Source organism: Rhynchophorus ferrugineus, unplaced genomic scaffold, assembly GCF_030347505.1.
Source record: "Rhynchophorus ferrugineus isolate W39M unplaced genomic scaffold, kcgeb_rfMv2 rfM8, whole genome shotgun sequence".
Taxonomy (NCBI): Eukaryota; Metazoa; Arthropoda; class Insecta; order Coleoptera; family Curculionidae; genus Rhynchophorus; species Rhynchophorus ferrugineus.
The window spans coordinates 6,877,301-6,900,875 of record NW_027472587.1 but is presented as its reverse complement, the minus strand read 5'-3'; the positions used below and the strand labels follow the sequence as shown (position 1 = coordinate 6,900,875).

The window sequence follows — 23,575 nt, the reverse complement described above, 5'->3', positions numbered from 1 at the left end:
TTTGGAAATTAACAAATTAAATAATATCAGGTAAGGTAAATACCAAATATATTTTAAATTCAATTAAAAACAAAGAGTGCTGATGATGATATGTGACAAGTGGCATTTTTTTTCAATTACTCTGCAACCAGCAACATATATAATTATACAGACTAACAATGTCACTTGAAGATTCTCATAATCGTTCAGTATATTTCCAGTTCAAAACAAGCTGTTTCTGAATAATATTTACAATTAGTGTTTTGATTTGAACATTCATAAAAATATCATCAAATCTTGGGGACCAAGTTTTTTCTAAGCTTGTAACTTGTAAGAACAAATAACAAGATGATCATGTTACTGATGTTATACTTAACATATATAGTCTATTCAAAATAGCAGTAAACTCACATTTTCTGAATTGATGACGTCAAAACCTCGCAATGTTGCCGCATCAACTATGAGTTTTAGCCCATATTGGCTTTGGCATACACCAAAATTATAATATAACTAAAATAATTAAACCGTTATAAATTAAAAATGATATTAAAAACTACGGTTATAAAATATAATTTATTTAAACATTACAAGACTTACATTAAGGACCTAAGACTACAATTAATTATACAGTTTTAATGGTTTGGAGGTTAGAGTTGTGTTTTTTTTTTTCATAGCACCTATGAGCTAGAGTTCCAGGCGTGTTCTTTTATGTAGTGTATCCCCTGGAGGTCTAATCCTCTAATAGTCTAATAATAATTAATATATGATTAATATATGATAATTATATATCCAAGTAATATTTTTTACCTTCATTAGAGAGCATATTTACCTTTTACGCGTAGTTATTATTTCCTTCAGTACAGTGTTTCCTTGTAAAGTCATTTTGATATTATTGTATTTCTCCTTAGTTTGTTTTGTTACTAGCTGTATACATCACTCTTAATAAAACTAGATTTAATCACTTCTAGTTATAAGTTCGACAGTTGGTATTCTTTGTTTCTTCACATATTTTAACAAAATGCTTACGTATGTTGTGAACAATTACACACAACTTTGTTTCACATTTCAACTCTCACAATAAGATTTCCTACAGTTATCGTATATTAATTATATCTCACCTTTAGTTATTTCCACTCTCATCACCCCCTGAAATTGTCAGCATTGATTCATAATCTCATATTTAGAAAGTTTCATTCAGGTGAATAACTGAGCTGCTAATTTCTAATCAATCTAACATTTGTTCACAATTCCATCATTTATCAATATCTTCTTCAATGTGCCTGATCAAGTTCATCGAAATTGAAGGTGTTATTAACCATTCCTGTTTGCAGTATGAAGAACAATATATGTACAATGAATTATTAATAAATGTTATGAGTAATAAAACCTAATCAATTTTTTTTCCAACGTTTAACTTTTTCTATCAACTTTTGATATCTATTTCTAATATCATTTTGCAATGAGGTTGATCATTAGGTCCTCCTCTGAAATGTCCCCTTGATTGAAATAAGTCTTTTAAAAAATAAATCTTGTTTTAATAAATAAGTCTCGATTTTATTACATGCCTTTCAAAAATTGTGTTCTTTTAAAAGCAATATCTGGAAGTTCCATTCGACATCTTCGTGGGTTATCTTTGACCTGACAGTCTGTGAAAATATGATCTATATTCCTCAAAGAGCCGCATACCTCTAAGCTTTCTCTGGATACTTTCCAGATTAATAGTTTACCCTGAAATAATTGTGTTAAATTAAGTTTATGTTGAAATAACTACTACCTCTTTAAATAATTTTACTGGCAATTTTTTACTCCATTTTCTCATTCCTGTTCGAAGTAACTGATTAGAGACGCAATTATTCTATCTGGCTTCGGCCATTTTCAATCAGAGTAATAATAAGCAACGATTTAAAATTTATCAAAACAAACTGTGGTTATTATAATTAATATTTTGAAGAATTTTGCAGACGTTTGACAACCGGACGACTTTGGCAGGCTGATTCTGTTAGATGTTCGAACTTATCAGATAACATTCTATCTCCTTTTAAATAGAGTATAATGAGAAGAAAAATATTCTCTGAGACATATTGATGACGTGAGTTGACTGTTATTTTAAATAGACTATACATACTAAACAAAAAATATAGATTACTAAACTAGGTATAATATGTTTCTTATGGTTTGTAAGTTTATATACTGCAATTTTATTTTCTTTTCCACTGTAATATATATTGTATAGAAAAAAAATCATAAATGCATAATTGCGGATATTGACATTCCGCAATCTTTCTCAAGACTAAATAAATCGGAGTTTGTGGTAGATATAAAACGATTAGATAAAAAAATTCTACTAAATATTATGCAATCTTATTCAGAATGAAATAATCAATAATTTCTGGAATATTATGAATAAAACATCAATCTGTGGCCGCACTCAAATTTCAATTAGCAACTCATTGTGAACCGAATCGAATGCAACTTTATGAAATAAGAAATGTAATTTTGATTTGATACGTTACAACTTTCTGACACTCTTTCGGATTTGGCAAGAACTAAAAAAGAAGTCTCTGTCAATAAATTAGATTAGGGGAATTATTTAAGATGGAAGTAGGTTAATCATATTGATTGTGAGTCTGAAGTCATATTATGGACAGCCTTAGAAGCTGAACATCTATCTCTCAGGATCATCTATCAGGATCTATCGGAAATAGGAAATTATTAGAAGTTTTTGACAATGGTTTACCTTGTTATAACTTTGGACAAAAATCAATTTCAATTTTTCCTAATAGACGACTTTAAAAATTCTATACCAGCTTTCTGAATATAATGATAACGTCATTCCTTTACCTAGTTACTTTACCCTTGTGAGGGGAAAATATGGCAGATTCAGTGGAAAATATTTATTTTATTTGGTTCAAAAGTATATCGAGAAAATGTATATTAACGTTTACGGATATGAACTAGAAAGATGAATTATATGAGAAATATATGTATAGTTATTGTTGGAAGTAATTAAATGTTAAGTGCCTGCATGTATTCTGATAATTTTTCACTAGGTGTCAGCGAGGCCATGTGGCATCAATTTGAATAAGTGATTAGAAGGCGTTACCTCTGGTGAATATACTTCAGTCGGATTTAGCACAACAACTTGCTGGTTCCACCATATGTACGGCAATATTTTAAGGTCAAGAATATTCTACTTCAATGTCAATGTGGATAGTTCTCCTAGACTAACCCAATACTTTATGCACTTAAGATTGTTGTACTAGATCCATTTTTATCGACAGTTACAATACGCCAGAGAAAATCATTCTTTTTACCAAGCAATGAAATCGCAATGTTGAAACGCTTCGAAATGATGCTTTGAGATAATTTGTAAAGTATTCTTCCGTAATTCGTAAAGTCTTTAGCAACGCTTTTAAACATTTGGAAAAGGTTGATTCGTTAACTGCCAAGTTGTCTATTTTTTGAGTGTTTGAGCTGGGTTTTCATTCAATAAGTCTTGTAATTCGTAATTCATCGTCTTCGAACATTTTCTTATTCCAAATCATTATTTGTTAACATTACTAAATTACTAATTTTAAAAAACTGAAACCATATCCAACAAATTTGAGTTTCACCGCAGATTTCTAAAAGTATTTGATGGGACTCGGCAGTACATTTCTTGTGAAAGCGAACAATATTATCGAAAATGAACGTTCCATGGTTAGTATCTGTATACACTGAATAACTCAATAATACCAAAATACAAATTGTTACTTTATACTATATATATAAGTTGCTGTGAGTAACGCTGATATATAGAAAATATATGCCAGCACCTAAGAGTAAGAATAATATTATTGAACTTGAAAATGTCTATTCGTTTAATTGTTTGAAGTCGTTAAAATCATAATATAGATAGATCTACTGTTGAATTTTTTTTTAATTATAACATCTTTATTAGATACGCTTAGTACAATCTTAATTTACAATTAATTTATTACTACTTTTCGTATGTACTTGGATTAATTAACAAGCAAGACGAGTGCGAGAAAAGACATCAGTATGTATTCCTCAATTATAAAATTATAATTATTTATTAATTATTAACTTATAGCTATAGTTTACACTAAATGTATACACTTTACATGTAAGTTCGTATGGTTTTGTTCGTTTCAATCTCCTGACATCCTGCGCGCTGTCCAGCAGTTGTATTGCTTCCACTTTAGTATGATTTAGTAATCTTCTTTGGTGTTTTAAGGCGAAATCTTGGATAACTTCGCAAATCCATTTGATTTCCTGAATAATCAGCAATTTGTCTTAACTTAAATCGAGGTATGTATCTAGGAGTACCTATCTGCCCTATCTGAATTTCTGGTGTAGCAATGTTTATGTGTTAATACTGCTGTTCCTCTTTTAAATGTACTTCACTACACTACAGTACACAAATAGTTTGATTCTTATGAGTCTTGTTCTGGTGTTATTCAAAACTTACATTACTTCGATATTAACATAAGAATGGAATCTATCCTTAGATCTTCTTGTAATTGGGTGTCCTTGCAATATTTCTCAGGATTTTTCAATACTTGCTTATATGATAGCAATTTATTATGTACTGATAATTGCAATTTTCTTCCAATTAACCAATACATTTTCCTATATTATAACTCCAGTTCTTTCCTTTCCTTTTTTACATGTTCCTACCAGCGAAGTTTTGCATCGAAATTCATTGCATTGCATTGCATCAGCGTTGTTGCTCTATGGAATGATAGTATTATCTTTTGTTACTGGTGCTTATCTGGCATGATTATACGTAAACTACACATGTACAGATTTACTTCATTAAGTTTCGTGTGTCTTCTTCGCTATTGTCTCCGACCGCTAGAATCGCAGTGTCGTCAACAAATGTTGCCATGGTCATATTTTTCATTTGTGATACATCACACGTGTAGAGTAGGTAAAAAATTGCTTCAATATACTTCCCTGTGGTGCACCTGCTTAGCTTCTTTTATTGTAGACTAGGCTTCCTCTTGTTTGATTCTAAATATTCTGGCAGTAATGTAAGACTTAATAGTTCAGTGTGTTATTTCAGCAACATATTCTGCAGCATCATATGCTGCTAAGGTCATCACCTTATCGACTGTTTAGGACATCTAAGAATATAGTTGAACATACCTTTTACCTTCATAGGGTTCTTAAATTACATCTGTTATTCTATGAATCTGAATGTTAATGTTAATGTTATGAATTTTTAGTAAATGTTGTGTAGGTAATAATTATGTTTTTTCTCTCTATAATGGCTTTCTTTTTTTTATATATTCTTTTCAACAGTTTTACAGATATCTTAGGTTAATAGGCTTTTATTTTATTTGGTAAATATATTAGCCGCTAGAAAAATAGAAGGAATAAAATGAAAATTAAAGATGAAAACAGTATCTCTTCAAAAACTAAACTCACAATTAATTATATTAGTACTTTTTTAGAATACTAGGATTTATATATGAGAAAACTGTTATTTGTTAGTAGGATGAATAAGTCAGGTATGTTGTAGATTACTCAGCATATATAAACGGAAACTCGTAGATCACACTATGTTTGCTATTACAATGTTGAAGTTGATCTTTTACTTATATGGTACATAGATGACCCATTACCAATCAACTTTATTATATTTAACAATCCATATAAGTTATCTAGATGATTTCTTCATATGATAAAAATATCGATATATCAGTCAACGATGTAAATAACAATATTCCTTTTACTATCGAAAACAAATGAATAGAGAAAAAAGGAAAAGAGAATGTCCCATCGAAAGCTAAAAACGATTTAGTCGAATATAAACGATAACAGTTCCACGGCCGTGGTGAACTAATAAAACCACTTTTAAAAAAACGGCCTTCTCAGCACATTACGGTTGGACCCCCTGCGGATGGCACGGGGCCCCAAATAATGGAAATAAGACCGTGTATCGTTTTAGCGGCGGTCCAGTCGTGGGACACAGCGGAATGATGTATGATCCGGACCTCCCACCGAGCAATTTGCCAGCACTGTGGCCGGACTAATGGGTCCATTGTGTGCCATTCGGCCTGTTTAGGAACGGTCGCTTCTGCTCCCGATATTGCCGAAGCGATTTTTTTGACGAGAACTAACCGCAATTGATCGGAGGGCAGGGGTGGCGGGTATTTATAGGGTGGTTTCCCTATTTTCTATTAAATAATTGCAACTTAAAGTATTTTTCGATGATCTTTTGAATAAATTCTAATGTGTAAGTATGTTATAAAGCAGTAAGAGAACTCATTAAAATCATTTTACTGAATAATATGAATTACTAGCTAGTTCAATTACTAGCTGTTTCAAACCATTTACATAAGTGCCAATAAACTTGAAATTTAGGGTTTGAAAAGCGGAAACGAAATGAAATTGAGCCATTTTGAATTAATTATAACGGACGATAGAAAGTGGATTATGCGCGATAAGCAAGTAAGAAAAAGATGAAAGCTCTGAGACCAACGATTGCAAATCCGCATGAAAGCCAAGAAAGCTTTTCGTGGCAACGGATGTTTTGATGCATCCACGGGTTATTACACAGGATCCGATCCTGTCCCATTCGACGTCCAAATTCGAAAGTGATTTGTGAAAATCTGTCTACTTCTCAACCAATATACTGTTGCTACACTGTAGCGGTATTTTCCATCTAGAAGCTTGATTTTTCTTGAAGGCTGTGACGAAGTCATTGACTTTTAACGACAATGTTGACATTATAAGTTATTCTCTGGTTTCATTTTTAATACTGTCTTGCAGAGAGACAAGGAATCTTTACTATCAATTTTATTTGGAATAATTCCTCTTTACACATGCTAAGCTGTAAGAGTAGGTAATCATATAGTTTAGAATATTCTGATTTTGACGATTTGTTGTCAGTCTGTTGCGTGTTTTTTTTGTTTTGTTTCCATATGGTTTAGACGTTATATCGTGAAGAGTGTTCGAGGATTTGAAGAAGAAAATGTGAGTTATTTATTAAGTTTGCAACTATTTGCATTTCAATGCTCTTGGAATGCTTCACCATATATTTTCAATAACTCCCAATAACAACAGAGCTTTTCTTCAAGCCTGACAAAGGATATTTGATTCAATATTCAATATCAATAAACTTCTACGCAAATTTTTGGTTTTATTAATTATTTTATATAATTCATTCAATTCATAGGAATAGATACAATTATATTACAAATACATTCTCTATATAGAAAAAACATTTGAAACATAAAATATTATTAAATTCAGTTAAAAATGTTTCCTTCGTAATTATTAATAGTAAAAATACAGTTGATAAATTGATTTAAAAAATTGAAATTGATTGAGTTAAAATTTGATTGATCAAATAAAATAGTTGTACATTTCAATGTATCATTATTGGTATATCGATCGCAAACATTTTCTACTGATTATTGTCTAATTTTAGCGTTGAACTACTCAATTGAATGGTAGTACACTCGCTAGCAAGGACATGACAGTTTTGGATCCTCACAGCGGGATAGATAGATTTAATTTTTTATAAGTAAGATTGTAAATACTGACCAAAATAATTATACAAACACGCCAGCAACCTGGTTGGGTAAGGTCAGACACCGAAACAGCTTGGAACGTTATTACTTATCATTGCTTTGTAAGGTCGTGTAAAATCATTCATTGTTTCGGTAAAAATTGATATTGTACTTGAATTAATATCCCAAAATCGTCATATACATCGTTGGTTGTGACTTTATATTCAAAATTGATATTGTACTTGAATTATTATCCCAAAATCGTCATATACATCGTTGGTTGTTACTTTATATTCAATATTAGATACATATTTGGCAATATAAATTATTTGTTATATTTAGTGACCTACTCACTATTTAATATTAAACAAGAACTTTTTCCGACGCTTGAATAAGCCTGCAAGTTGTATTTTTAACACGTCCCAGTGGAAACAAAAATAAATCACTAAATATCGTTTAAAGTTAATGCAAAGATTTATCCATATTAATACATAAAAAAAAATAATTGTTTTTAATTCCAAATTCCATTTAGTAATTAGTATAGAATATTCCAGTTTTTGGATAAATTTTCGTTAACAGTGTAATTCTAAATTATGAGCTACATCAAAAGTGTAGCCTTGATGTAAATCAAGTTGTAATTAACTTTGGATAAGTAAGAAATATTAGGTGTCTGCATATATTTTGATAGGCGATATCTTTTATATCAATATACACGATTGTTAAACAACCTGACCTAACTGTTAAATTCGATGGTTTTTATACTTCTCTACAAAAAATAATAATATCGATAAGAAAAAAGTTAATAATTTAGTATTATAGTATATCTGGATGCATAAGATGCTCAAAATAATTTTCTGCCTACTTGTGTTGCTTGATTTTAAAAAACTGTTATCGAGGCTTATCAAATAAATTCATATCCCAATTATCGCTGTTAATTTCAACGATATAGAAGTGGTCATTGTGATGTCAATGACAAAAAAATGACCTGGGGGCCAAAATAGTTCAAAGTCAATAAATTGCAACATTTATTGAATGAAAAGCCAACTTAAACACTCTGAGAATATTCGGACAGCTTATCAGCTATTGAATTTACTGTTTCTAAATGTTTCAAAAACCCAGAAAATACATCGCCATAAAATCTGCTGTTTGGCTGGCATACGGTTTCGAAATGTTGAAGTAGTGCGAAAACGGATTGATGATTGGATTGCTACCAAACCAACATCGTTCTTTCAACACGATATTGTTTTTTTGTAAGATAATTGGAAAACACTGTAGAAAATGATGTAGACATCATTTTTGTTAATATGTATTCTACAATCTTTTCTCAATAAACGCCTTTTTAAGACAAAAAATGATCAGAATGCATGCAACTAAGCTAACTTGCACCTTTTTATTGTCTTATTGGTTAACTTGTCCGCTAAGCTATAATTTATGATCAATAATTTAAAAATTGTTTGAAAATAAATAAATGGTTGATCTAGAAGGTCAACAAGGTAATTTTGACAAATTAAACAAAAATTCTTAACTTGTGTTTTTGTTCTTTTCGAGTGTTGGACCGAAAAAGTGCCATTTGTTTATCTGTTTATCATAGACAGAGTAGAAAAGGAAAATCTACAAAAACCCAAAATTGAAACTAAACCGAACCAAACTATCGTGCAATATCGCGATGGATTGTATTTTTGTAACATGGAAACTACCATACCCTTCTTACCCTTTATATTCTTCGGACATTGCTCCTTGTGACTTCTACTTATTTCATGTAAAATGTATGACCTGTCAGGAATATATTTCAGGAAGGAATTATAGGAAGACACCAAAAATTGCTTCAACAATTGGTATATATATATATATATATATATATACATATATATATATATATATATATATATATATATAGCTATCGAGTAATAATTTCTTTAATAAAATAAGAAGTTTCTTTATTTTACAGTAAATACTCACTTGAGAAAATGACGGACACTTATTTGTACTTCCGATATTCGTTATATAACAACCAGTTTTTATCCACTTAGTGACTTACGCATAAATTATTATTACAGACTTAATGGCAAATTAATTAATAATGATCGACCAGATCCTTCATTGAATAATTTAACAAAAAAAATCGTAGTAATTATTCAGGAAATAAAACGACATAAAATCGAAATATTATATTTATTTTACAGTAACTTTTCTAGAATATTATGTACAGTTGTTATAATAATTCCGACTTAATATTAAAGGAAATAACTTTTCCATTTTCCTACGTTACTACGATAATCAAGTGATTCAAAACTTATTTCTAACAAATCTATTGCACAAAAATATCTTTTTTCTCGGTATTTTTGATACCATACAAATATCGACATCTACAGATACTGGGTGTAAATGCAACGTATTTCTTCATTTGTTATAGAATCAATATTTCACCGAAATTTTAGTAGAAAACGCCTTGTTATTATAAACAGAATTATATACATTGGATTAAACAAATTATCTATATACAGTCGTGTAGTAAATGTTTAGTAATAAACGTAGATACTGGATGCCTTTTGAATCTCTACGTTTCATCCAATACTCCTTAGATGTAATTTTGTTATTGCTTTTGAAAACAAATTTTCCTCTAACTATTTTAAATCGTTATTTTTCTCTGAATCTCGTTCATCATCAGTCATCGGGCATCATCATTCATTCACAACAACAATTTATCACTAAGAATAGTTTCTTGTCATTGTTTCATGTTTAAAAGTGACCTAAAACTCTACTCACTGCACTAGTGAGGTGGTGACTGATGATGGGCGTGTGGGTGAAACGCGTGCAGGTCTAATCCGACTCGTAGAGCTGCATGACTGGCGAGGACTCTTCCGGCCAAATCCCCGAGCGCCCTCTCCAACTGCTGATGTTGACTCCTGACGGCGAATCGGTTCACGTGTACTGGTATGGGAACGACAAGTTTACTCTTTTGTTGGACGCCTTTGACTCCTTGGTGTGTTCCGGTACCAAGACCGGCCTTTACACGTTTCCATTTTGCTCGACGGTTTTGAAACCAAATTTTTACCTGAAAAAGAATGAAAATAATAGTTCCTTTGCCTAAATATTATCTAATATCATAGAATTAGTTTCTACTGATATTATTATCATATAATAATATCAGTAGAAACTTGTATAATAGTAACTGATGCGATTAAAAATGAATTAAATATATTTACAGAAATACGAAAAAAATAGTCAAAATATTTAAAACCACCACTAGAACAGTGACAAGAAAACAGACCGCTGTGGAAGATGAACAACTCCTTAATCAATAATAAATGCAACAATATTTAGAAGTCATTATCTGCATTTTTATTTTTTTATAATCTCAAAAAGATACCAATTATCAAAAACATTTAATTCACCATGGACACCGAAAATAATTCCGAGATTTTTATTAATATTTTAGTTCATGAAAAGGACAATAGATATTAAAAAACAAATACTTTAGTCGTATTATCATACATTGCAAGAATTATCAACCCCAAATTCCTTAATTTATAGAGCTTTCATCACATTCGAACCTTAAAATAGAATCAGCATGACTAAAAATCCGTCAAATGAACAATATGATCCAATACTCACCTACTATAAAAAGTGAAACAGAAAATGATAAAACCGAAGAAATTTTCTTCCAAAAATAAAAGACCACCTTACCAGGATACTAATTAGAAACATAACATCAAAGTTATATTTAAAGTATATCACGGTCTTTCATCACGAGGTCCCATGTGAAAATAGGAAAGTGCACACAGGGGAAATTAGAAGGGTGATAAGGACATGGATAAAAGATTATCAACGATGTGTGAGATATAGACACACGGCATAGTTAGCTTTGCCTGATCACTGAATAACCACTGGCTATCATAATATTCAGTTATTGCCATTGCGCATTATGATGTATTGAGAAGCTTGTGAAATATGTGAAATCAGCAAAATTATCTCAACAAAATCAAGGGCTCAAAAACAACTTTCCTCTCAGTACACCATCTTCTCGATATTTTAATTGTTTAATAGTTGGTTGAACAGTTATCCGTTACAGGGTATTTGCCTAAAAAGCATAAACTGATTATTAGAGCCTCAGTAAGTACCTTGAAGATACAATTTGTAACGATTGCGAAACATCCAGTATTCTTATCACTTATTATAGCAATTAAAACACCAACATTAGAGACGTATGTTTTAATAAAAAGCCGGACTCATATTTGTAAGGAAAAATATAATTTCAATACTCTACATAACACTAAATTAAATGTGTTTATTGAAATAAAATACAGGAAATATGAGAAATAAACTAAAACACATTAATATAAACAAAATGATGTACTATTTATTTAAAACTACAGGTTGTATTTATAGATAAAGTCTAACGTCAAACGTCGATACTATTATTATCAATTTTTCAAGTTTACTTAGAGAAAATAATCCTATAGTAATTAAAAATAATTATGCTAAATAATACTCGCTTTTGCTTTTTAAACAATAACGTTAAAAAATCTGGCAACACAAACTTCTCAGCAGTTTTCTCTTATTTTCTCTACCTTTGGTGATGATTCTTTAGTTTTTCTAAAAATTTAAGTTTTGACTCCATTTCAGGTGTAAACTGATGGATATTCATGAATATCATTTTAAGCGTATTTGTCACTTTTAACGTAGAGTCATCGATAAGTTCATACAACTTCTGTTAAACTTTGGCGATCTTTGGTGTCTGGAGTAAAAATATTTTTAGTGGAAGTATTACGTCACATAACGATCACAAATTATTAATTACCGCCAAATAAACTATTAATAGTAGTATAGCTGTTAGTAAACTATCAGTAAATTATAGCTTTATAATAGTGATATATTTGTTTGCAGTTTTTTAAACGTAACCATATAGTTAAGTAACTAGACATATATATATATAAGGTTCTTAAATAGGACGTTATATGAAGTTAGCAGCCTGTGACGACCATATTTTTTGCGCCGTCCTTTAACCTTTTTTTTAATATTCCGTTACTAATGAGAAATTACAATGGTAAGTTACGTAATGGAGGAGCATAACGAAATGATAAAAATATATTATTAAAATGAATGTTTGTTAATGTACAGGTTTCAGTATTTGTGTCCATTTTCGACATTCTTCATCGAACACCAATATGTCATATTGACCGAGAACATCACCGCTCTCTTTGAAAGTGTGCAGGAGAATGCGAAGCAGCCAATATCTTCTTTTCGCAGACTTCAACTTGGCGAATTTTGTGTCGGAAGTTAAACCTACGTTCGTACAAGAACCTAATGATTCAAGAGATTAAAGTTAATGAACAAAACCAAACCGTTTGCTAGCTAACGGGGTTTCGGAAATTTTGGAAGTTTATTCAAATTTTGACCATCTTTAGAGATGAGGGGCAGTTTTGGATGAATGATTATGTTAAAAGGCATAAATTCCGTATATGGAACGATCCAAATCTATCAATATGACATTCACCAGGTGACCAGTTACTACCAGGTGACACCAGTTAACGAATAGTTTTGATTAAGATGAAATAATATTAAAACAACTTACCTGAACTTCGCTTAACCTCAATGCCGATGCTATTTGACTTCGTTCTGTAAGGGAAAGGTATTTTTTCGCGTGAAATTCTCTCTCAAGCTCCAGCAGTTGCTCGCTAGTAAAAGCTGTGCGACGTCTACGAGCTTTGGTCGAGCCCGGACCCTCGCTCTGTCCACCGTCGGAATTTTGAAGGTCTTCTGTATCCTCATCGTCCAAATCTGATCCTGTAACAAATCAGTATATGTATCAACATATTATAATGGGTAGGCACTAATAAAGTTCATGTTTATTTTTTGAAATGACTTTGAAATGGAGCTACCTGTCACACGTCTAATAACATTAAGGTTGCCGGCGAAAAGCTTCCTAGAAAGATGCTTTTACAAAAGGAATTTTGTCATTACTCATCATTACATGACGTTTATTTCCATGAAGAGCAATCTAGTGTTCAAACATTTGCGATTTTATTTATATATGTTACGGATGATCTGTAACACATCTTGACTATACAATTTTCAAAAAATAACTTAATATACTCTTGGGGATGATCAATATTTATCATCATTTTTAATCGATTTTTTTTTGTTAACATCTTTATTGGATACGCTTACTACAATCTAAATTATAAGTTAATATATTACTACCTTTCATTTGTACTTGGATTAATTCACAAGCAAGACAAATGCGAGAAAATACATCAATATGTATTCCTCAATTATAAAATTATAATAACTTTATATTTTATATAAGGTATACACTTTATATAAGTTCGTATGGTTTGGTTCGCTTCAATCTTCTGATATCCTGCGCGTTGTCCAGCAATTGTTTTGTTTCCACGTTAGTAATCGTTTTTCAGGTTTCAAGAGGAAATCTTGGATAACTTCGCAAATCCATTTGATTTCCAGATCGAAGAAGCTTGTTTTAACAGCTCTTTGATTTTAGATCATCCTGTTAAGAGTATCTTCCGACCAGTATAGTTGTTTTATTTTGGTTATAATGTGTACTGGCTTTTGTCTAACATGATGTTTCCAATTTAATCTACCGTTAAGATGGATTCCGAGGTATTTAGCTGATTCTGCTTGATTATTCGATATTATAAGTTTTAATAATATATTAAAAGGGTTAATTAAAATGAAATGTGAAACAATGCTAGATGGAGAGAAATTCAGTTTGAGTATGTTTGTATATACAAAGAAACTACTAGTGTGTTCTAATAGAAAAATAGCCGATAGAGTGAAATTAACTTTTAACGTGTTTAGTAAGTTTAAGTTACTGAAAAAGGTCGAGTTAAAATTATGTTATATCTCGTACAAGACTGTGGATATGATGTTTTGCTTGACTTTAAATATAACAAATACTAAAATGTCAAATTATAAAGTGATTATAGTATTTGCTTTTAAAGATAAAGTATTTGTATAAGAATATTGTACTCTATTAGTTATTACCTTATGTAAAGATTAAGCAAATTCAAATCTAGAATAGATGTAACAATATTCTTTTATGCTTTCTTCCATTTTAGATTTTATATATTCTATTTCAGATATGTTGTTTTACTCACCATATAAACTACTTGAAGAAGTTACGGAAGTTCTCTAATAGATAGAGCTACCAATAGAGACGTGTATGTAATTTGCTATTTTTAAAAAACTTGACATTATGTTTCAGTCATTATTTTCGCATATAATTATTTTGAAATTGCAATAATATTTTAAAAATCAACTCGTGATCAGCTCAGTACATTTTATTGAGACTTACAGTAATAATGTTTTGTCCCAAAACAATTTTGTCCAATATTGATTTAAACAACGCAAAAACTAAAATTATTTTCCACTATAACCATACTCTGAAAGGAATCTGTTCTTGATCAAAAAATTATGACAACCTAGCTTTTCGAGATTCCCTATCGCCCTGTCTATACGGTACCAATAACAGGCACCAATTCGTATCAAATTAAAAACTTTGTTAATTCTACTATATTGTTGTATATTATTGCTATATTTATTGTACTGTCTCCTTTTTACCCCATCGATGAACCTTTAGAACCTCCAGTTTAACCTTTCTTTCCTCCAGTTCCAAGAAACATTTTAGGAACACATATTTCTATGAGTTCTCCCATATTTCCATCCATTGTAGCCAACATTTTAACAAAAAATTTTAACGGCAAGGCACTAGCCAGCACCTCATTAAAATCTTCAGCTTAATTTAGATATATGAACGACACAGTTGTCATTTGGAGTCATGGAATGGACACAATCAACCAATTTTCTTAGATATAGAATATCAGGCTATGTTATATCATCACCCATTTCAATTATTATCCACCCTTAATTCCTGAAATTGTATATGTGTCCATCCTTTTAAAATTAATACGGCTTGAGGTATATAAGTAAAAATATCCTCCAATTGAGCAACAAAATCCAATGATTATTTAATACAAAAAAAGGAACTTAAGCAAGATAACGCCAAAAATGTTTCATTAAAACCATCCAGGAAGATATATCAGGCTCAGATAAAAGATATAAAATGAATCCATTAAAGTTAACAAGTGTATCCAAGGTTCCTTGTAGGTGTGGGAAATTGTATAATAGGAGAAACAAGGTGGGAGATAAGTAAGAGAACAATAAAGAACCTCAATGATGTGTGAGATGGATACGTAGCGGTCCTGAGGCATGTCGAATTTGAAATCGTAGAATAACTGTCAACAAATTACTCGGAAATATAATCCCAGATATTGAACACGGGCGGGGTTCCAGCAACGCCAACTAGAATACGATAACGAATAGCTGGCAACCCCGAGACGTTGATCTGGGATGTTATTGAAGGTTATTTCCGATCATTCAGTAACCGAACATCGTTTGGTTTAGACGTGCCACCATCGACTGCCTAAACCTTGTCTCCAGGTAACACCGCTGCCATCGGTTTTATTTAAACACCACTGTTTTATTTCGTTTTACCTCCATTCACTGAGCCATATCAGTTTACCCTAAAGATACATGCTCCAGCCAGCTTTGGCCGAATGGACCTTTTCAATAGTGAGACTTCTTCTTATCACTCTACAAGAATTTGGAAGACAAGAGTTCAGATACGAATGAGAATCTAAGTCTTTTCGACATGGTTTTCTAATGTTGCTGGAAATGTAGTAGAAAGTAGTAACTAACCACCTATACAAAAAATTTTAGATTTCAACAAAAATTAATGACCTATATGGCCTAATTGACAACAATTCTTGCAAATTCTACTTCCCTGCTTATAATTCATCATTTAACTAGTCCAAACAACAATCAACACCCTATTAGCACATATTATGTGATTTAAATGACGATATTTGCAACGTATTTACTAGGTCTACGATCTTTTTATGCTTATTTTGAACGTGTCAAGCATTACTACTCGCCCGGTACACCAAAAACGGTCGATCATCGGACGCATTTTCTACATTTAACGCTCGCTAAATGACCGCGTGCATCATCAATTATTCATCCGATTTCGAATCAAATTAAAACAACTTTCCTAAACCCGATTCACTCCTATTCATAAATAATGAAGTCGGTCGCTCCCTTCGCCGTCGGCTCCCATGGAAAAAAGGGCATCGCACGGGGAGGTTGGCCGTAAATTACAATTTGGAATCGCAATTACCGCACAAGTGAAAGAAACCAGCCCTGAGAACTGCAATTATCCGTTTGTACAAATCGGTTTAATGCGAGGGTTGATTGAGGAACTGATGAATTGTAATTGAGTGGAAATTATTGCTGATTAAATTCGGTATAACAAGGTTTGCGACATATATTATGATTTAATGACGATAATGTGTATAATATATTATGGACTAACGCGACACTGGATATTTGAAACGTGACGAATGATCTATCTATAATATAACAGTTCAACAAGTTGCTCCTGGTTTCCGTTAAAATAAAATAATTCTGAAGTAAAATAAAAGTGTGTCACTTTCATAACTGACCTAATCAGGAGGATTCTTGAGATATCACAAGGTTGCTCTCTTTTAAATTCATTGAAATTACTGAAATCTATATATTTATCACGAAATGAAACAGTTTATCAATAAAAGAAGACAAATCGGGCTCTCTTCTGAATTTTAAACTGTGTGTTAGGCAAGACACGCTGCTTCCATCTGAACAAGTGTTAATCTGAAGCCGTTATGACTGGTGAGTACGCTGGTTGCGGCAGAATTTGCAGAAGGATGATTTTGCGTCTATTGCTCGCTACTGTTGATTTTTTCTACTCGCTCTGTTAAGTTTACGTCAGTAGATATCCGCTATAACGAATTCAATACATTTTAGCAGCAGGTGATACACTACACCCTGCCGATCCTAGTTTTCACGACTTTTTCCTTCGGTGTTGATGCTTCTCTTGAACTAACTCAATACTTTTTACCCTTGGGATTATCATAATAGTTCACACCAAAATAAAACTCTTCTTTTTTGCCTGTCAAGCAATAATACTGGCCAAGATATGATTTTCAATTCGTATTCTCACCATATTACCTCCCTTTGGATATTTCCTTTAGTTTGTAATAACCTGGAAATAGTTGATTCTGAGGGTTTGTACAGAGGTTTAGTCCAATAAGTCTTGTATCATTATCTTAAAACTTTTATATATCCCTTAACCTTGTCTCCTACAATTTGGTTAGAAGCGTGCTGTTTTGGGTGTATGGCGACCAAAAGCTACTTATAGCAACTCACTGTGTAAATGTGGACTATTGATGGAAAACAAAACTTGAGAAATCATTTCATATAGTATAAAAATAGAACGTAAGTCAGAAATAATACTGAATTGGCGGTATCTTTTGTACGACCAATAAGTCGCTATTTATTTCCATTAAAATAAAATAGTCTTCAAGAAAATTTCAAGAAAAAAATTTGTGTTATAACCCAGTCATTTCAACTTCAACCAACTTCATAAGCTCAAGGTTAAAACTTCTATGAAAATACTGTAAAATAATGAATTAATTTCAAGTTTGATTAAGGAAGAAAATAGTTATTATTTACACAAAAATTATTTAAAAATTACTTTCACTATATAAGGGGAAATTAATTTTGATGAATATATAGATAACAAACTTCTACCAGCTTGTTTGATCGCACCAGAAAATTAACTAAACAGTATTTGTTAGAAAACCAGTATTAATTTTCGCCCTGTTTTCGACTGTATGCACTGGTGATGGCCAGTTGCTCTGAAGTTTACTTGTTGCCCTAAAAGTTATTAAACTTCTTCAGGCTTCTGACGTCCCGTTAACTGTATGCGAAATGATTTGTTAAATTTATATGAGGTTCGAGCCGGTGCCAACGAGCTGTCGTCTCCCCACTGCTTTTTACGATAGTAGTTATGCGAAAAGTTTTTAAAACCAGACATGGCATTCAATATGATGCTATAAACTTCTTGACCGATTTGATGTTCGTTGCTGATAGCGCGCATAATCACGGGAAAGATTAAAGCCTTATTGTGTAAAAAATAAGATATATAATGAGACTCATTTAACAAAGTTTATGATGTTTTCTTTGTCCTTTTGTTATTCCTCTAATACCCATAATTATCGAAGTGTTGATTCACTTTGTTAAGACTTCAGAGGTCTTTGTAAAATATTTCCAACGGTTCTTCATATTCTGAAATTTACCCGCTTTGTTTTTGTTTATTTATAATAAAAGGAAGTAATAAACATTTTAGTTTCTCTATTTTATCAATTTTTATATTAAAAATAACGATGACAACAAATTATCGTCTAGTATTTTATAAGGTTGTTGACTTATCATATATAAATAACATTCATCATATTGTCTAATTAATAATTTTGTAATGCACTGAAATTTATATTCATTAATAAACTAAATAAATCAAACCATATTAACCAGTTATAATGGTTTATATAATTGTCAGTATAATTGACATGTATTATATATAAAACTAACCGTTACAATGACCAAAAATTTAAATGTCTTGAAGAAACTACAAAATTACAATAAAACACATTGAAACATGACATTTTCAGTTTGTGGAGAATTTGTTTTTCAACATTTGCCCTCTCGATAAACGTTAATTGTCAAAATACTAATAGTCTAGTGACTGAAATTAATAAACTGTAATATTGCTTAGGTAACGGCGACTTTCATAGTATTTTTGTCGCAGAATGTTATGTTTTGGAAGGTCAAAGACCAACTTTCTTATAAAATGCCATGTTAAAATAATATTTTCCTTGCAGAAACACAATTAAACAAATTACATTTTTTGTCACGTTATAATCAGGATAAGTGAAATAGCCGAATCATTCAGTTATTTGACCTATTCTACATTCAGCAGTTTACCAGTTCTTTGTTTCTTATTCCAAGTTTTAGAAAATGATGACTAGAAAAGGGCAACAAGGTCTAGTTCCTTTTTATGAGAAGAAAAAATAAAAATAATAACAACCATTGATACTATTAACTAATAACTACAACTAATTACTATTAAAACCTGTTCAACCACCAAAGTATACCAAATTGCCAGTTTTTATTTCTCAGCAATCAACTAGACCAAAATTACTGTCCTGCAAAATTTCTGAATGTCCCATCAATATATGTCATTTCAAATTGACCAATAAGATGAGCAAATTTTTGCCGCAGACAATTGCTGGAAAAATATTTATATTTTTATTTATATATATATTTATATTTAGATTACAGCTAAAGATCCGCAGGGTAGTACCTTTGGATCACTGCTATATCTGACCCATACTGCCGATATCCTAATAACAAAAGAAGCAGTAGTTGGAATATTTGCTGATGACATAGTCCTAATAACAAAATATATATCTCTACCCACAGCTATAGACACTACTCTAGACCTGGTAGAGCCTGGAAACAGATTACGAGTGGTAAACGACAAGTCTATAGAAAGATTTGGCAGCAGAAACTTAATTATTTCACTTGAGAGATACTCAATTCAATTGAAGTAGAATCAGAAATACATCGGCAAACAATTATACTGGTTAGTCGAAAACTACTCCCAACATTACCTAAGATCAAAGTGATGCTATTTGGCCTTCGAGTACAAGTTTTTTGATTAACTTTCAATGCTTATCTTTACATATACATATAGAGAGAAAAAAACTAATACCACCACACCAGTTTGGGTTTATTAACAAGCATTCAATAATTGACCAAGTCCACAGAATAACAGATATTATTGAAAAAGCCTACGAAATTAAAACATTATTCTCAGCCATATTCTTAGATGTAGCGCAAAACGAAAATTACAACAGGCAAGTGACAATATAAAAATATGACACAAGCAAGGGCACAGTTCACCTACAATTGGACCGTACAAGCACCAATAACATTAAATAATACTATCCTTCCATATAGCAACAATGCTAAATATCTCGGAATGAATTTTGATACAAAACTTCGCTGGAAGGAATATATAACTGGAATTGGAATTGAAATATAGGAAAATGTATTGGCCAATTGGAAGAAAATCACGATTATCACTACATAATAAATTGTTATTATATAAGCAAATACTGAAATCTATATGGACATGTGGAGTTCAATTATGGGGATGTTCTGCAAAGAGTAACATAAACAAAATACAAATTTTTCAGAACAAAGTCCTGAGAAATATTGTAGGCTCACCCAAATACTACAGGACTGACTACCTACATCGATACCTTCAGATACCCACAGTCAATCAAGAAATCAAGATTGAATCAAGATCAGAATAGCAAGGGGGCATGAGAAAAGACTTCATTCTCATGATAATATTGAACTATTGCAACTTTTGGATACCACCAGAGCAGGACACAGACTCAAAAGAATCAAACAATCTGATCTTGTGTAGGTTTGTGTAGTGAGGTGCATATAATAACAAATACAGCAATGGCATGCATAAACATTATTTTACCAGAGACCGAGATAGGGCCGATGGGTCCTCCCTGTTATATACCTAGATTTAAGTAATCATAAAAACAACTTGTAGGTTAGTAGGAAATGACTAGTAACAATGTATAAAAAATGATATCGAAACCAGGATCTACGAGGTTATGCAAGATTTTGCAGCAAAACATGAAAAATGTTATTAAATTCCAGCAACGTAGCAGCAATTTAGTACAGAAAATTAAAAGATTCTAGCGAACCAAATCACTGGAGCTTGTATAAAGTGTATAAGTGTCGTTCTTAACTTTAAATTAAGTCAGATTCAAATTAATATAAATAATAATTAATTTGGGATATAGATACTATGGACTTATTCATCCCAAACTCGTCTTGCTTGTGAATTGATTTAAGACAAAACACATTAGTAATAAAGTAATTTATAATCTAGATTGGGCTAATTTATATTAAAAGAAAATTCAGTCATGTATTGAAAGAAGCCTTGATTTTTGTTGCTGAACAGTTTTATTTTTATTACATATTTAATTATGATTCGTCATGAGTCTTTGTTTATATAAAGCATCGCTTATATGAATTAATGAGTTAATTAACCAATAATTAGTTAATATTATCTAACTACTGTTCCCTAGCTTCTTATATAATGATTAAAATTCGTTTATTTTAACGAATTTTAATCTTGAACATCAGCAGATAATTTTTTGATTGTCTGAGTTTTGAGTAAATATATTCAAATCATTGCAGAGATTGGTAATGATTATGCTCACCGTCTTTCTGACTTCTTCTCGATAAGTCCTGCGCCAGATCCATATCTAGGCTACTTTCAGAATCGGTGTCTCTACCACTGAAATCGCGGTTTTGTTGATACGATTCAGAAACCGTATTATTCCATGTATGTACCATCGGGGGATTTTGGACTTTTTTCGGTCCACAGTCGCTCATCAGGGCCTCAATCGAGAACGGTCTGGGTACGGGCCTGGCGGGCATCGTCTCCGTGGACGGCTTGATCTCGGTCTGATCGCCGGAAACCTCCATGTTTCTCTTATCAGTTCTCTATCATCAGGTTCAGTCACAAAACTAATCACTACACGGACACTGATTACTCAATCACCAACAGTAAATCAAAACGTATGTATGAATCAACAACGACAGTACATGAAAAAAGTTGTCGCAACACTGAAGACCGCAGACATCCACGGAGGTTGTCTTTAGCCGTTGCGTTCGCCGTTCGCTTTCGGAGAAATGGTGGGCGGGGACGCGTTCGTACGGATGCGCCCACCGGCTGTTCATTGGTCGAGCGATGTCCAATGGGACAAGATCAATTAGCTAGACCTTTCAGGGTATTTATAATATATAATTAGGTGGAGAGCACACAAATTAACGTCGCGTGTACATGTCGGAGAACAGTGGCGTGTTAGATACAAGAAGGCGGACACCGTTTAATCGATATCACGAAGCATCCTATTTGCTTCAGCTTAATCAAGGATCTAATAGGTAGAGTTTAGAGAACTATGAACTGGATAATTTAATTATAAACCAAAGAATAGTCAATTATTTTATGAAATCAAGCCTTAGTATCTTAATATTTGCATAACTGCAATGTCGTATAATATTATATTATTATAGGTTATTTAAAATGTTTATATAATGTATGGATTATTTATAATGAAACTAAAAAGTATATAATCACAGCTAGCTACTACTTTTTCTTATTTTTCGCTTATTAAGTCCTTGTCTTCAGTTTAATCCATGAACCCCTTAATTTTTACAATTCTCGTAATTTGTAACAAATGATAATATATCCATATTACTAAAAAATATCTATTGTTATTCATTTAAAACCTTGATGATGGTGTAACAGGTAGTAATTGTTTTTGTTGAAACTGTTTTATTGATGAATTCACATTATTCGCATGAAAAATAGTAGCCCTAATCAGTTGATCATTCAGTCGTGAGAGGTACTTGATCATATAAGAGAAGTTCAGGTTCAGAGCTTCACACTGAAGATTTAAGTAACTAAGTATAAATAAAATAAATTGGTAACTATTAGGAAATCTCGGGTTATTTTACTCAATAAACACCAGTCTAACTTAGCTTCAGGTTTATAATTCTTGAAGTATTTGTGACCGATTATTCTCATTATTGATTACTAATTTTTTTCGATTTCTTCAGCCCTTTTTATCTTCCAAATCAAACTAATTAAATTTAAGAAAGATCTGATAGAGAACATATATCTAATTATAAAGTATTGTTGTCTGTTATATAGACCTTTATGTATTTGTTCTTCTAGAACAAACCCGAACTAGAGAACCTATTTTATAGCTCCGCAATGAAAATTTACCTTGGAGCCATTTTATTTGAGTTAAAAATATTTGAATCAATTTACGCTTTGATTGCTTACAACTGTCTACTTCACCGATTTTACTGTTTTAAACTTTTTACAAATGAAGTGAAACAAAGTGAGACTTAATTTAGGCCTTTCTGAGTAGAGCATATCATATTACATCAAGTTTTTTCTTATGCTAAAATGGCCAGTTAGTTTTGAATGCTGTTTGGCTTAGTGTTCGAGGTGTAAAATTTACGAGTGCCAGATACTTGGGGTACGAATAGGATTGATCACATTTGTGAAG

At 31.6% G+C, this 23,575-nt stretch overlaps 1 protein-coding gene across 1 annotated transcript; it reads right to left on the bottom strand.

Annotated features, from left to right (window-relative positions):
- Nucleotides 1–9,660: 9,660 nt before the first annotated feature.
- LOC143200484 (uncharacterized) lies at nucleotides 9,661–22,123 on the bottom strand. Its single transcript, XM_076410920.1, has 3 exons — nucleotides 21,713–22,123; nucleotides 13,078–13,289; nucleotides 9,661–10,557 (listed from the first exon to the last, which is right to left on the bottom strand). The coding sequence occupies exons 1-3, from the start codon at nucleotides 21,978–21,980 to the stop codon at nucleotides 10,273–10,275; spliced, it is 765 nt and encodes a 254-aa protein (XP_076267035.1). The 5' UTR covers nucleotides 21,981–22,123; the 3' UTR covers nucleotides 9,661–10,272.
- Between the last annotated feature and the right edge of the window lie 1,452 nt (nucleotides 22,124–23,575).

Excerpts from the sequence above, each read along its gene's own strand:
- LOC143200484 (XM_076410920.1), bottom strand. The coding sequence starts at position 21,980 with ATGGAGGTTTCCGGCGATCAGACCGAGATCAAGCCGTCCACGGAGACG. Across the intron at positions 13,290-21,712 it reads GAGAAGAAGTCAGAAAGACG|GATCAGATTTGGACGATGAG; the intron begins GTGAGCATAATC and ends GATTTGTTACAG. Across the intron at positions 10,558-13,077 it reads TGAGGTTAAGCGAAGTTCAG|GTAAAAATTTGGTTTCAAAA; the intron begins GTAAGTTGTTTT and ends ATTCTTTTTCAG.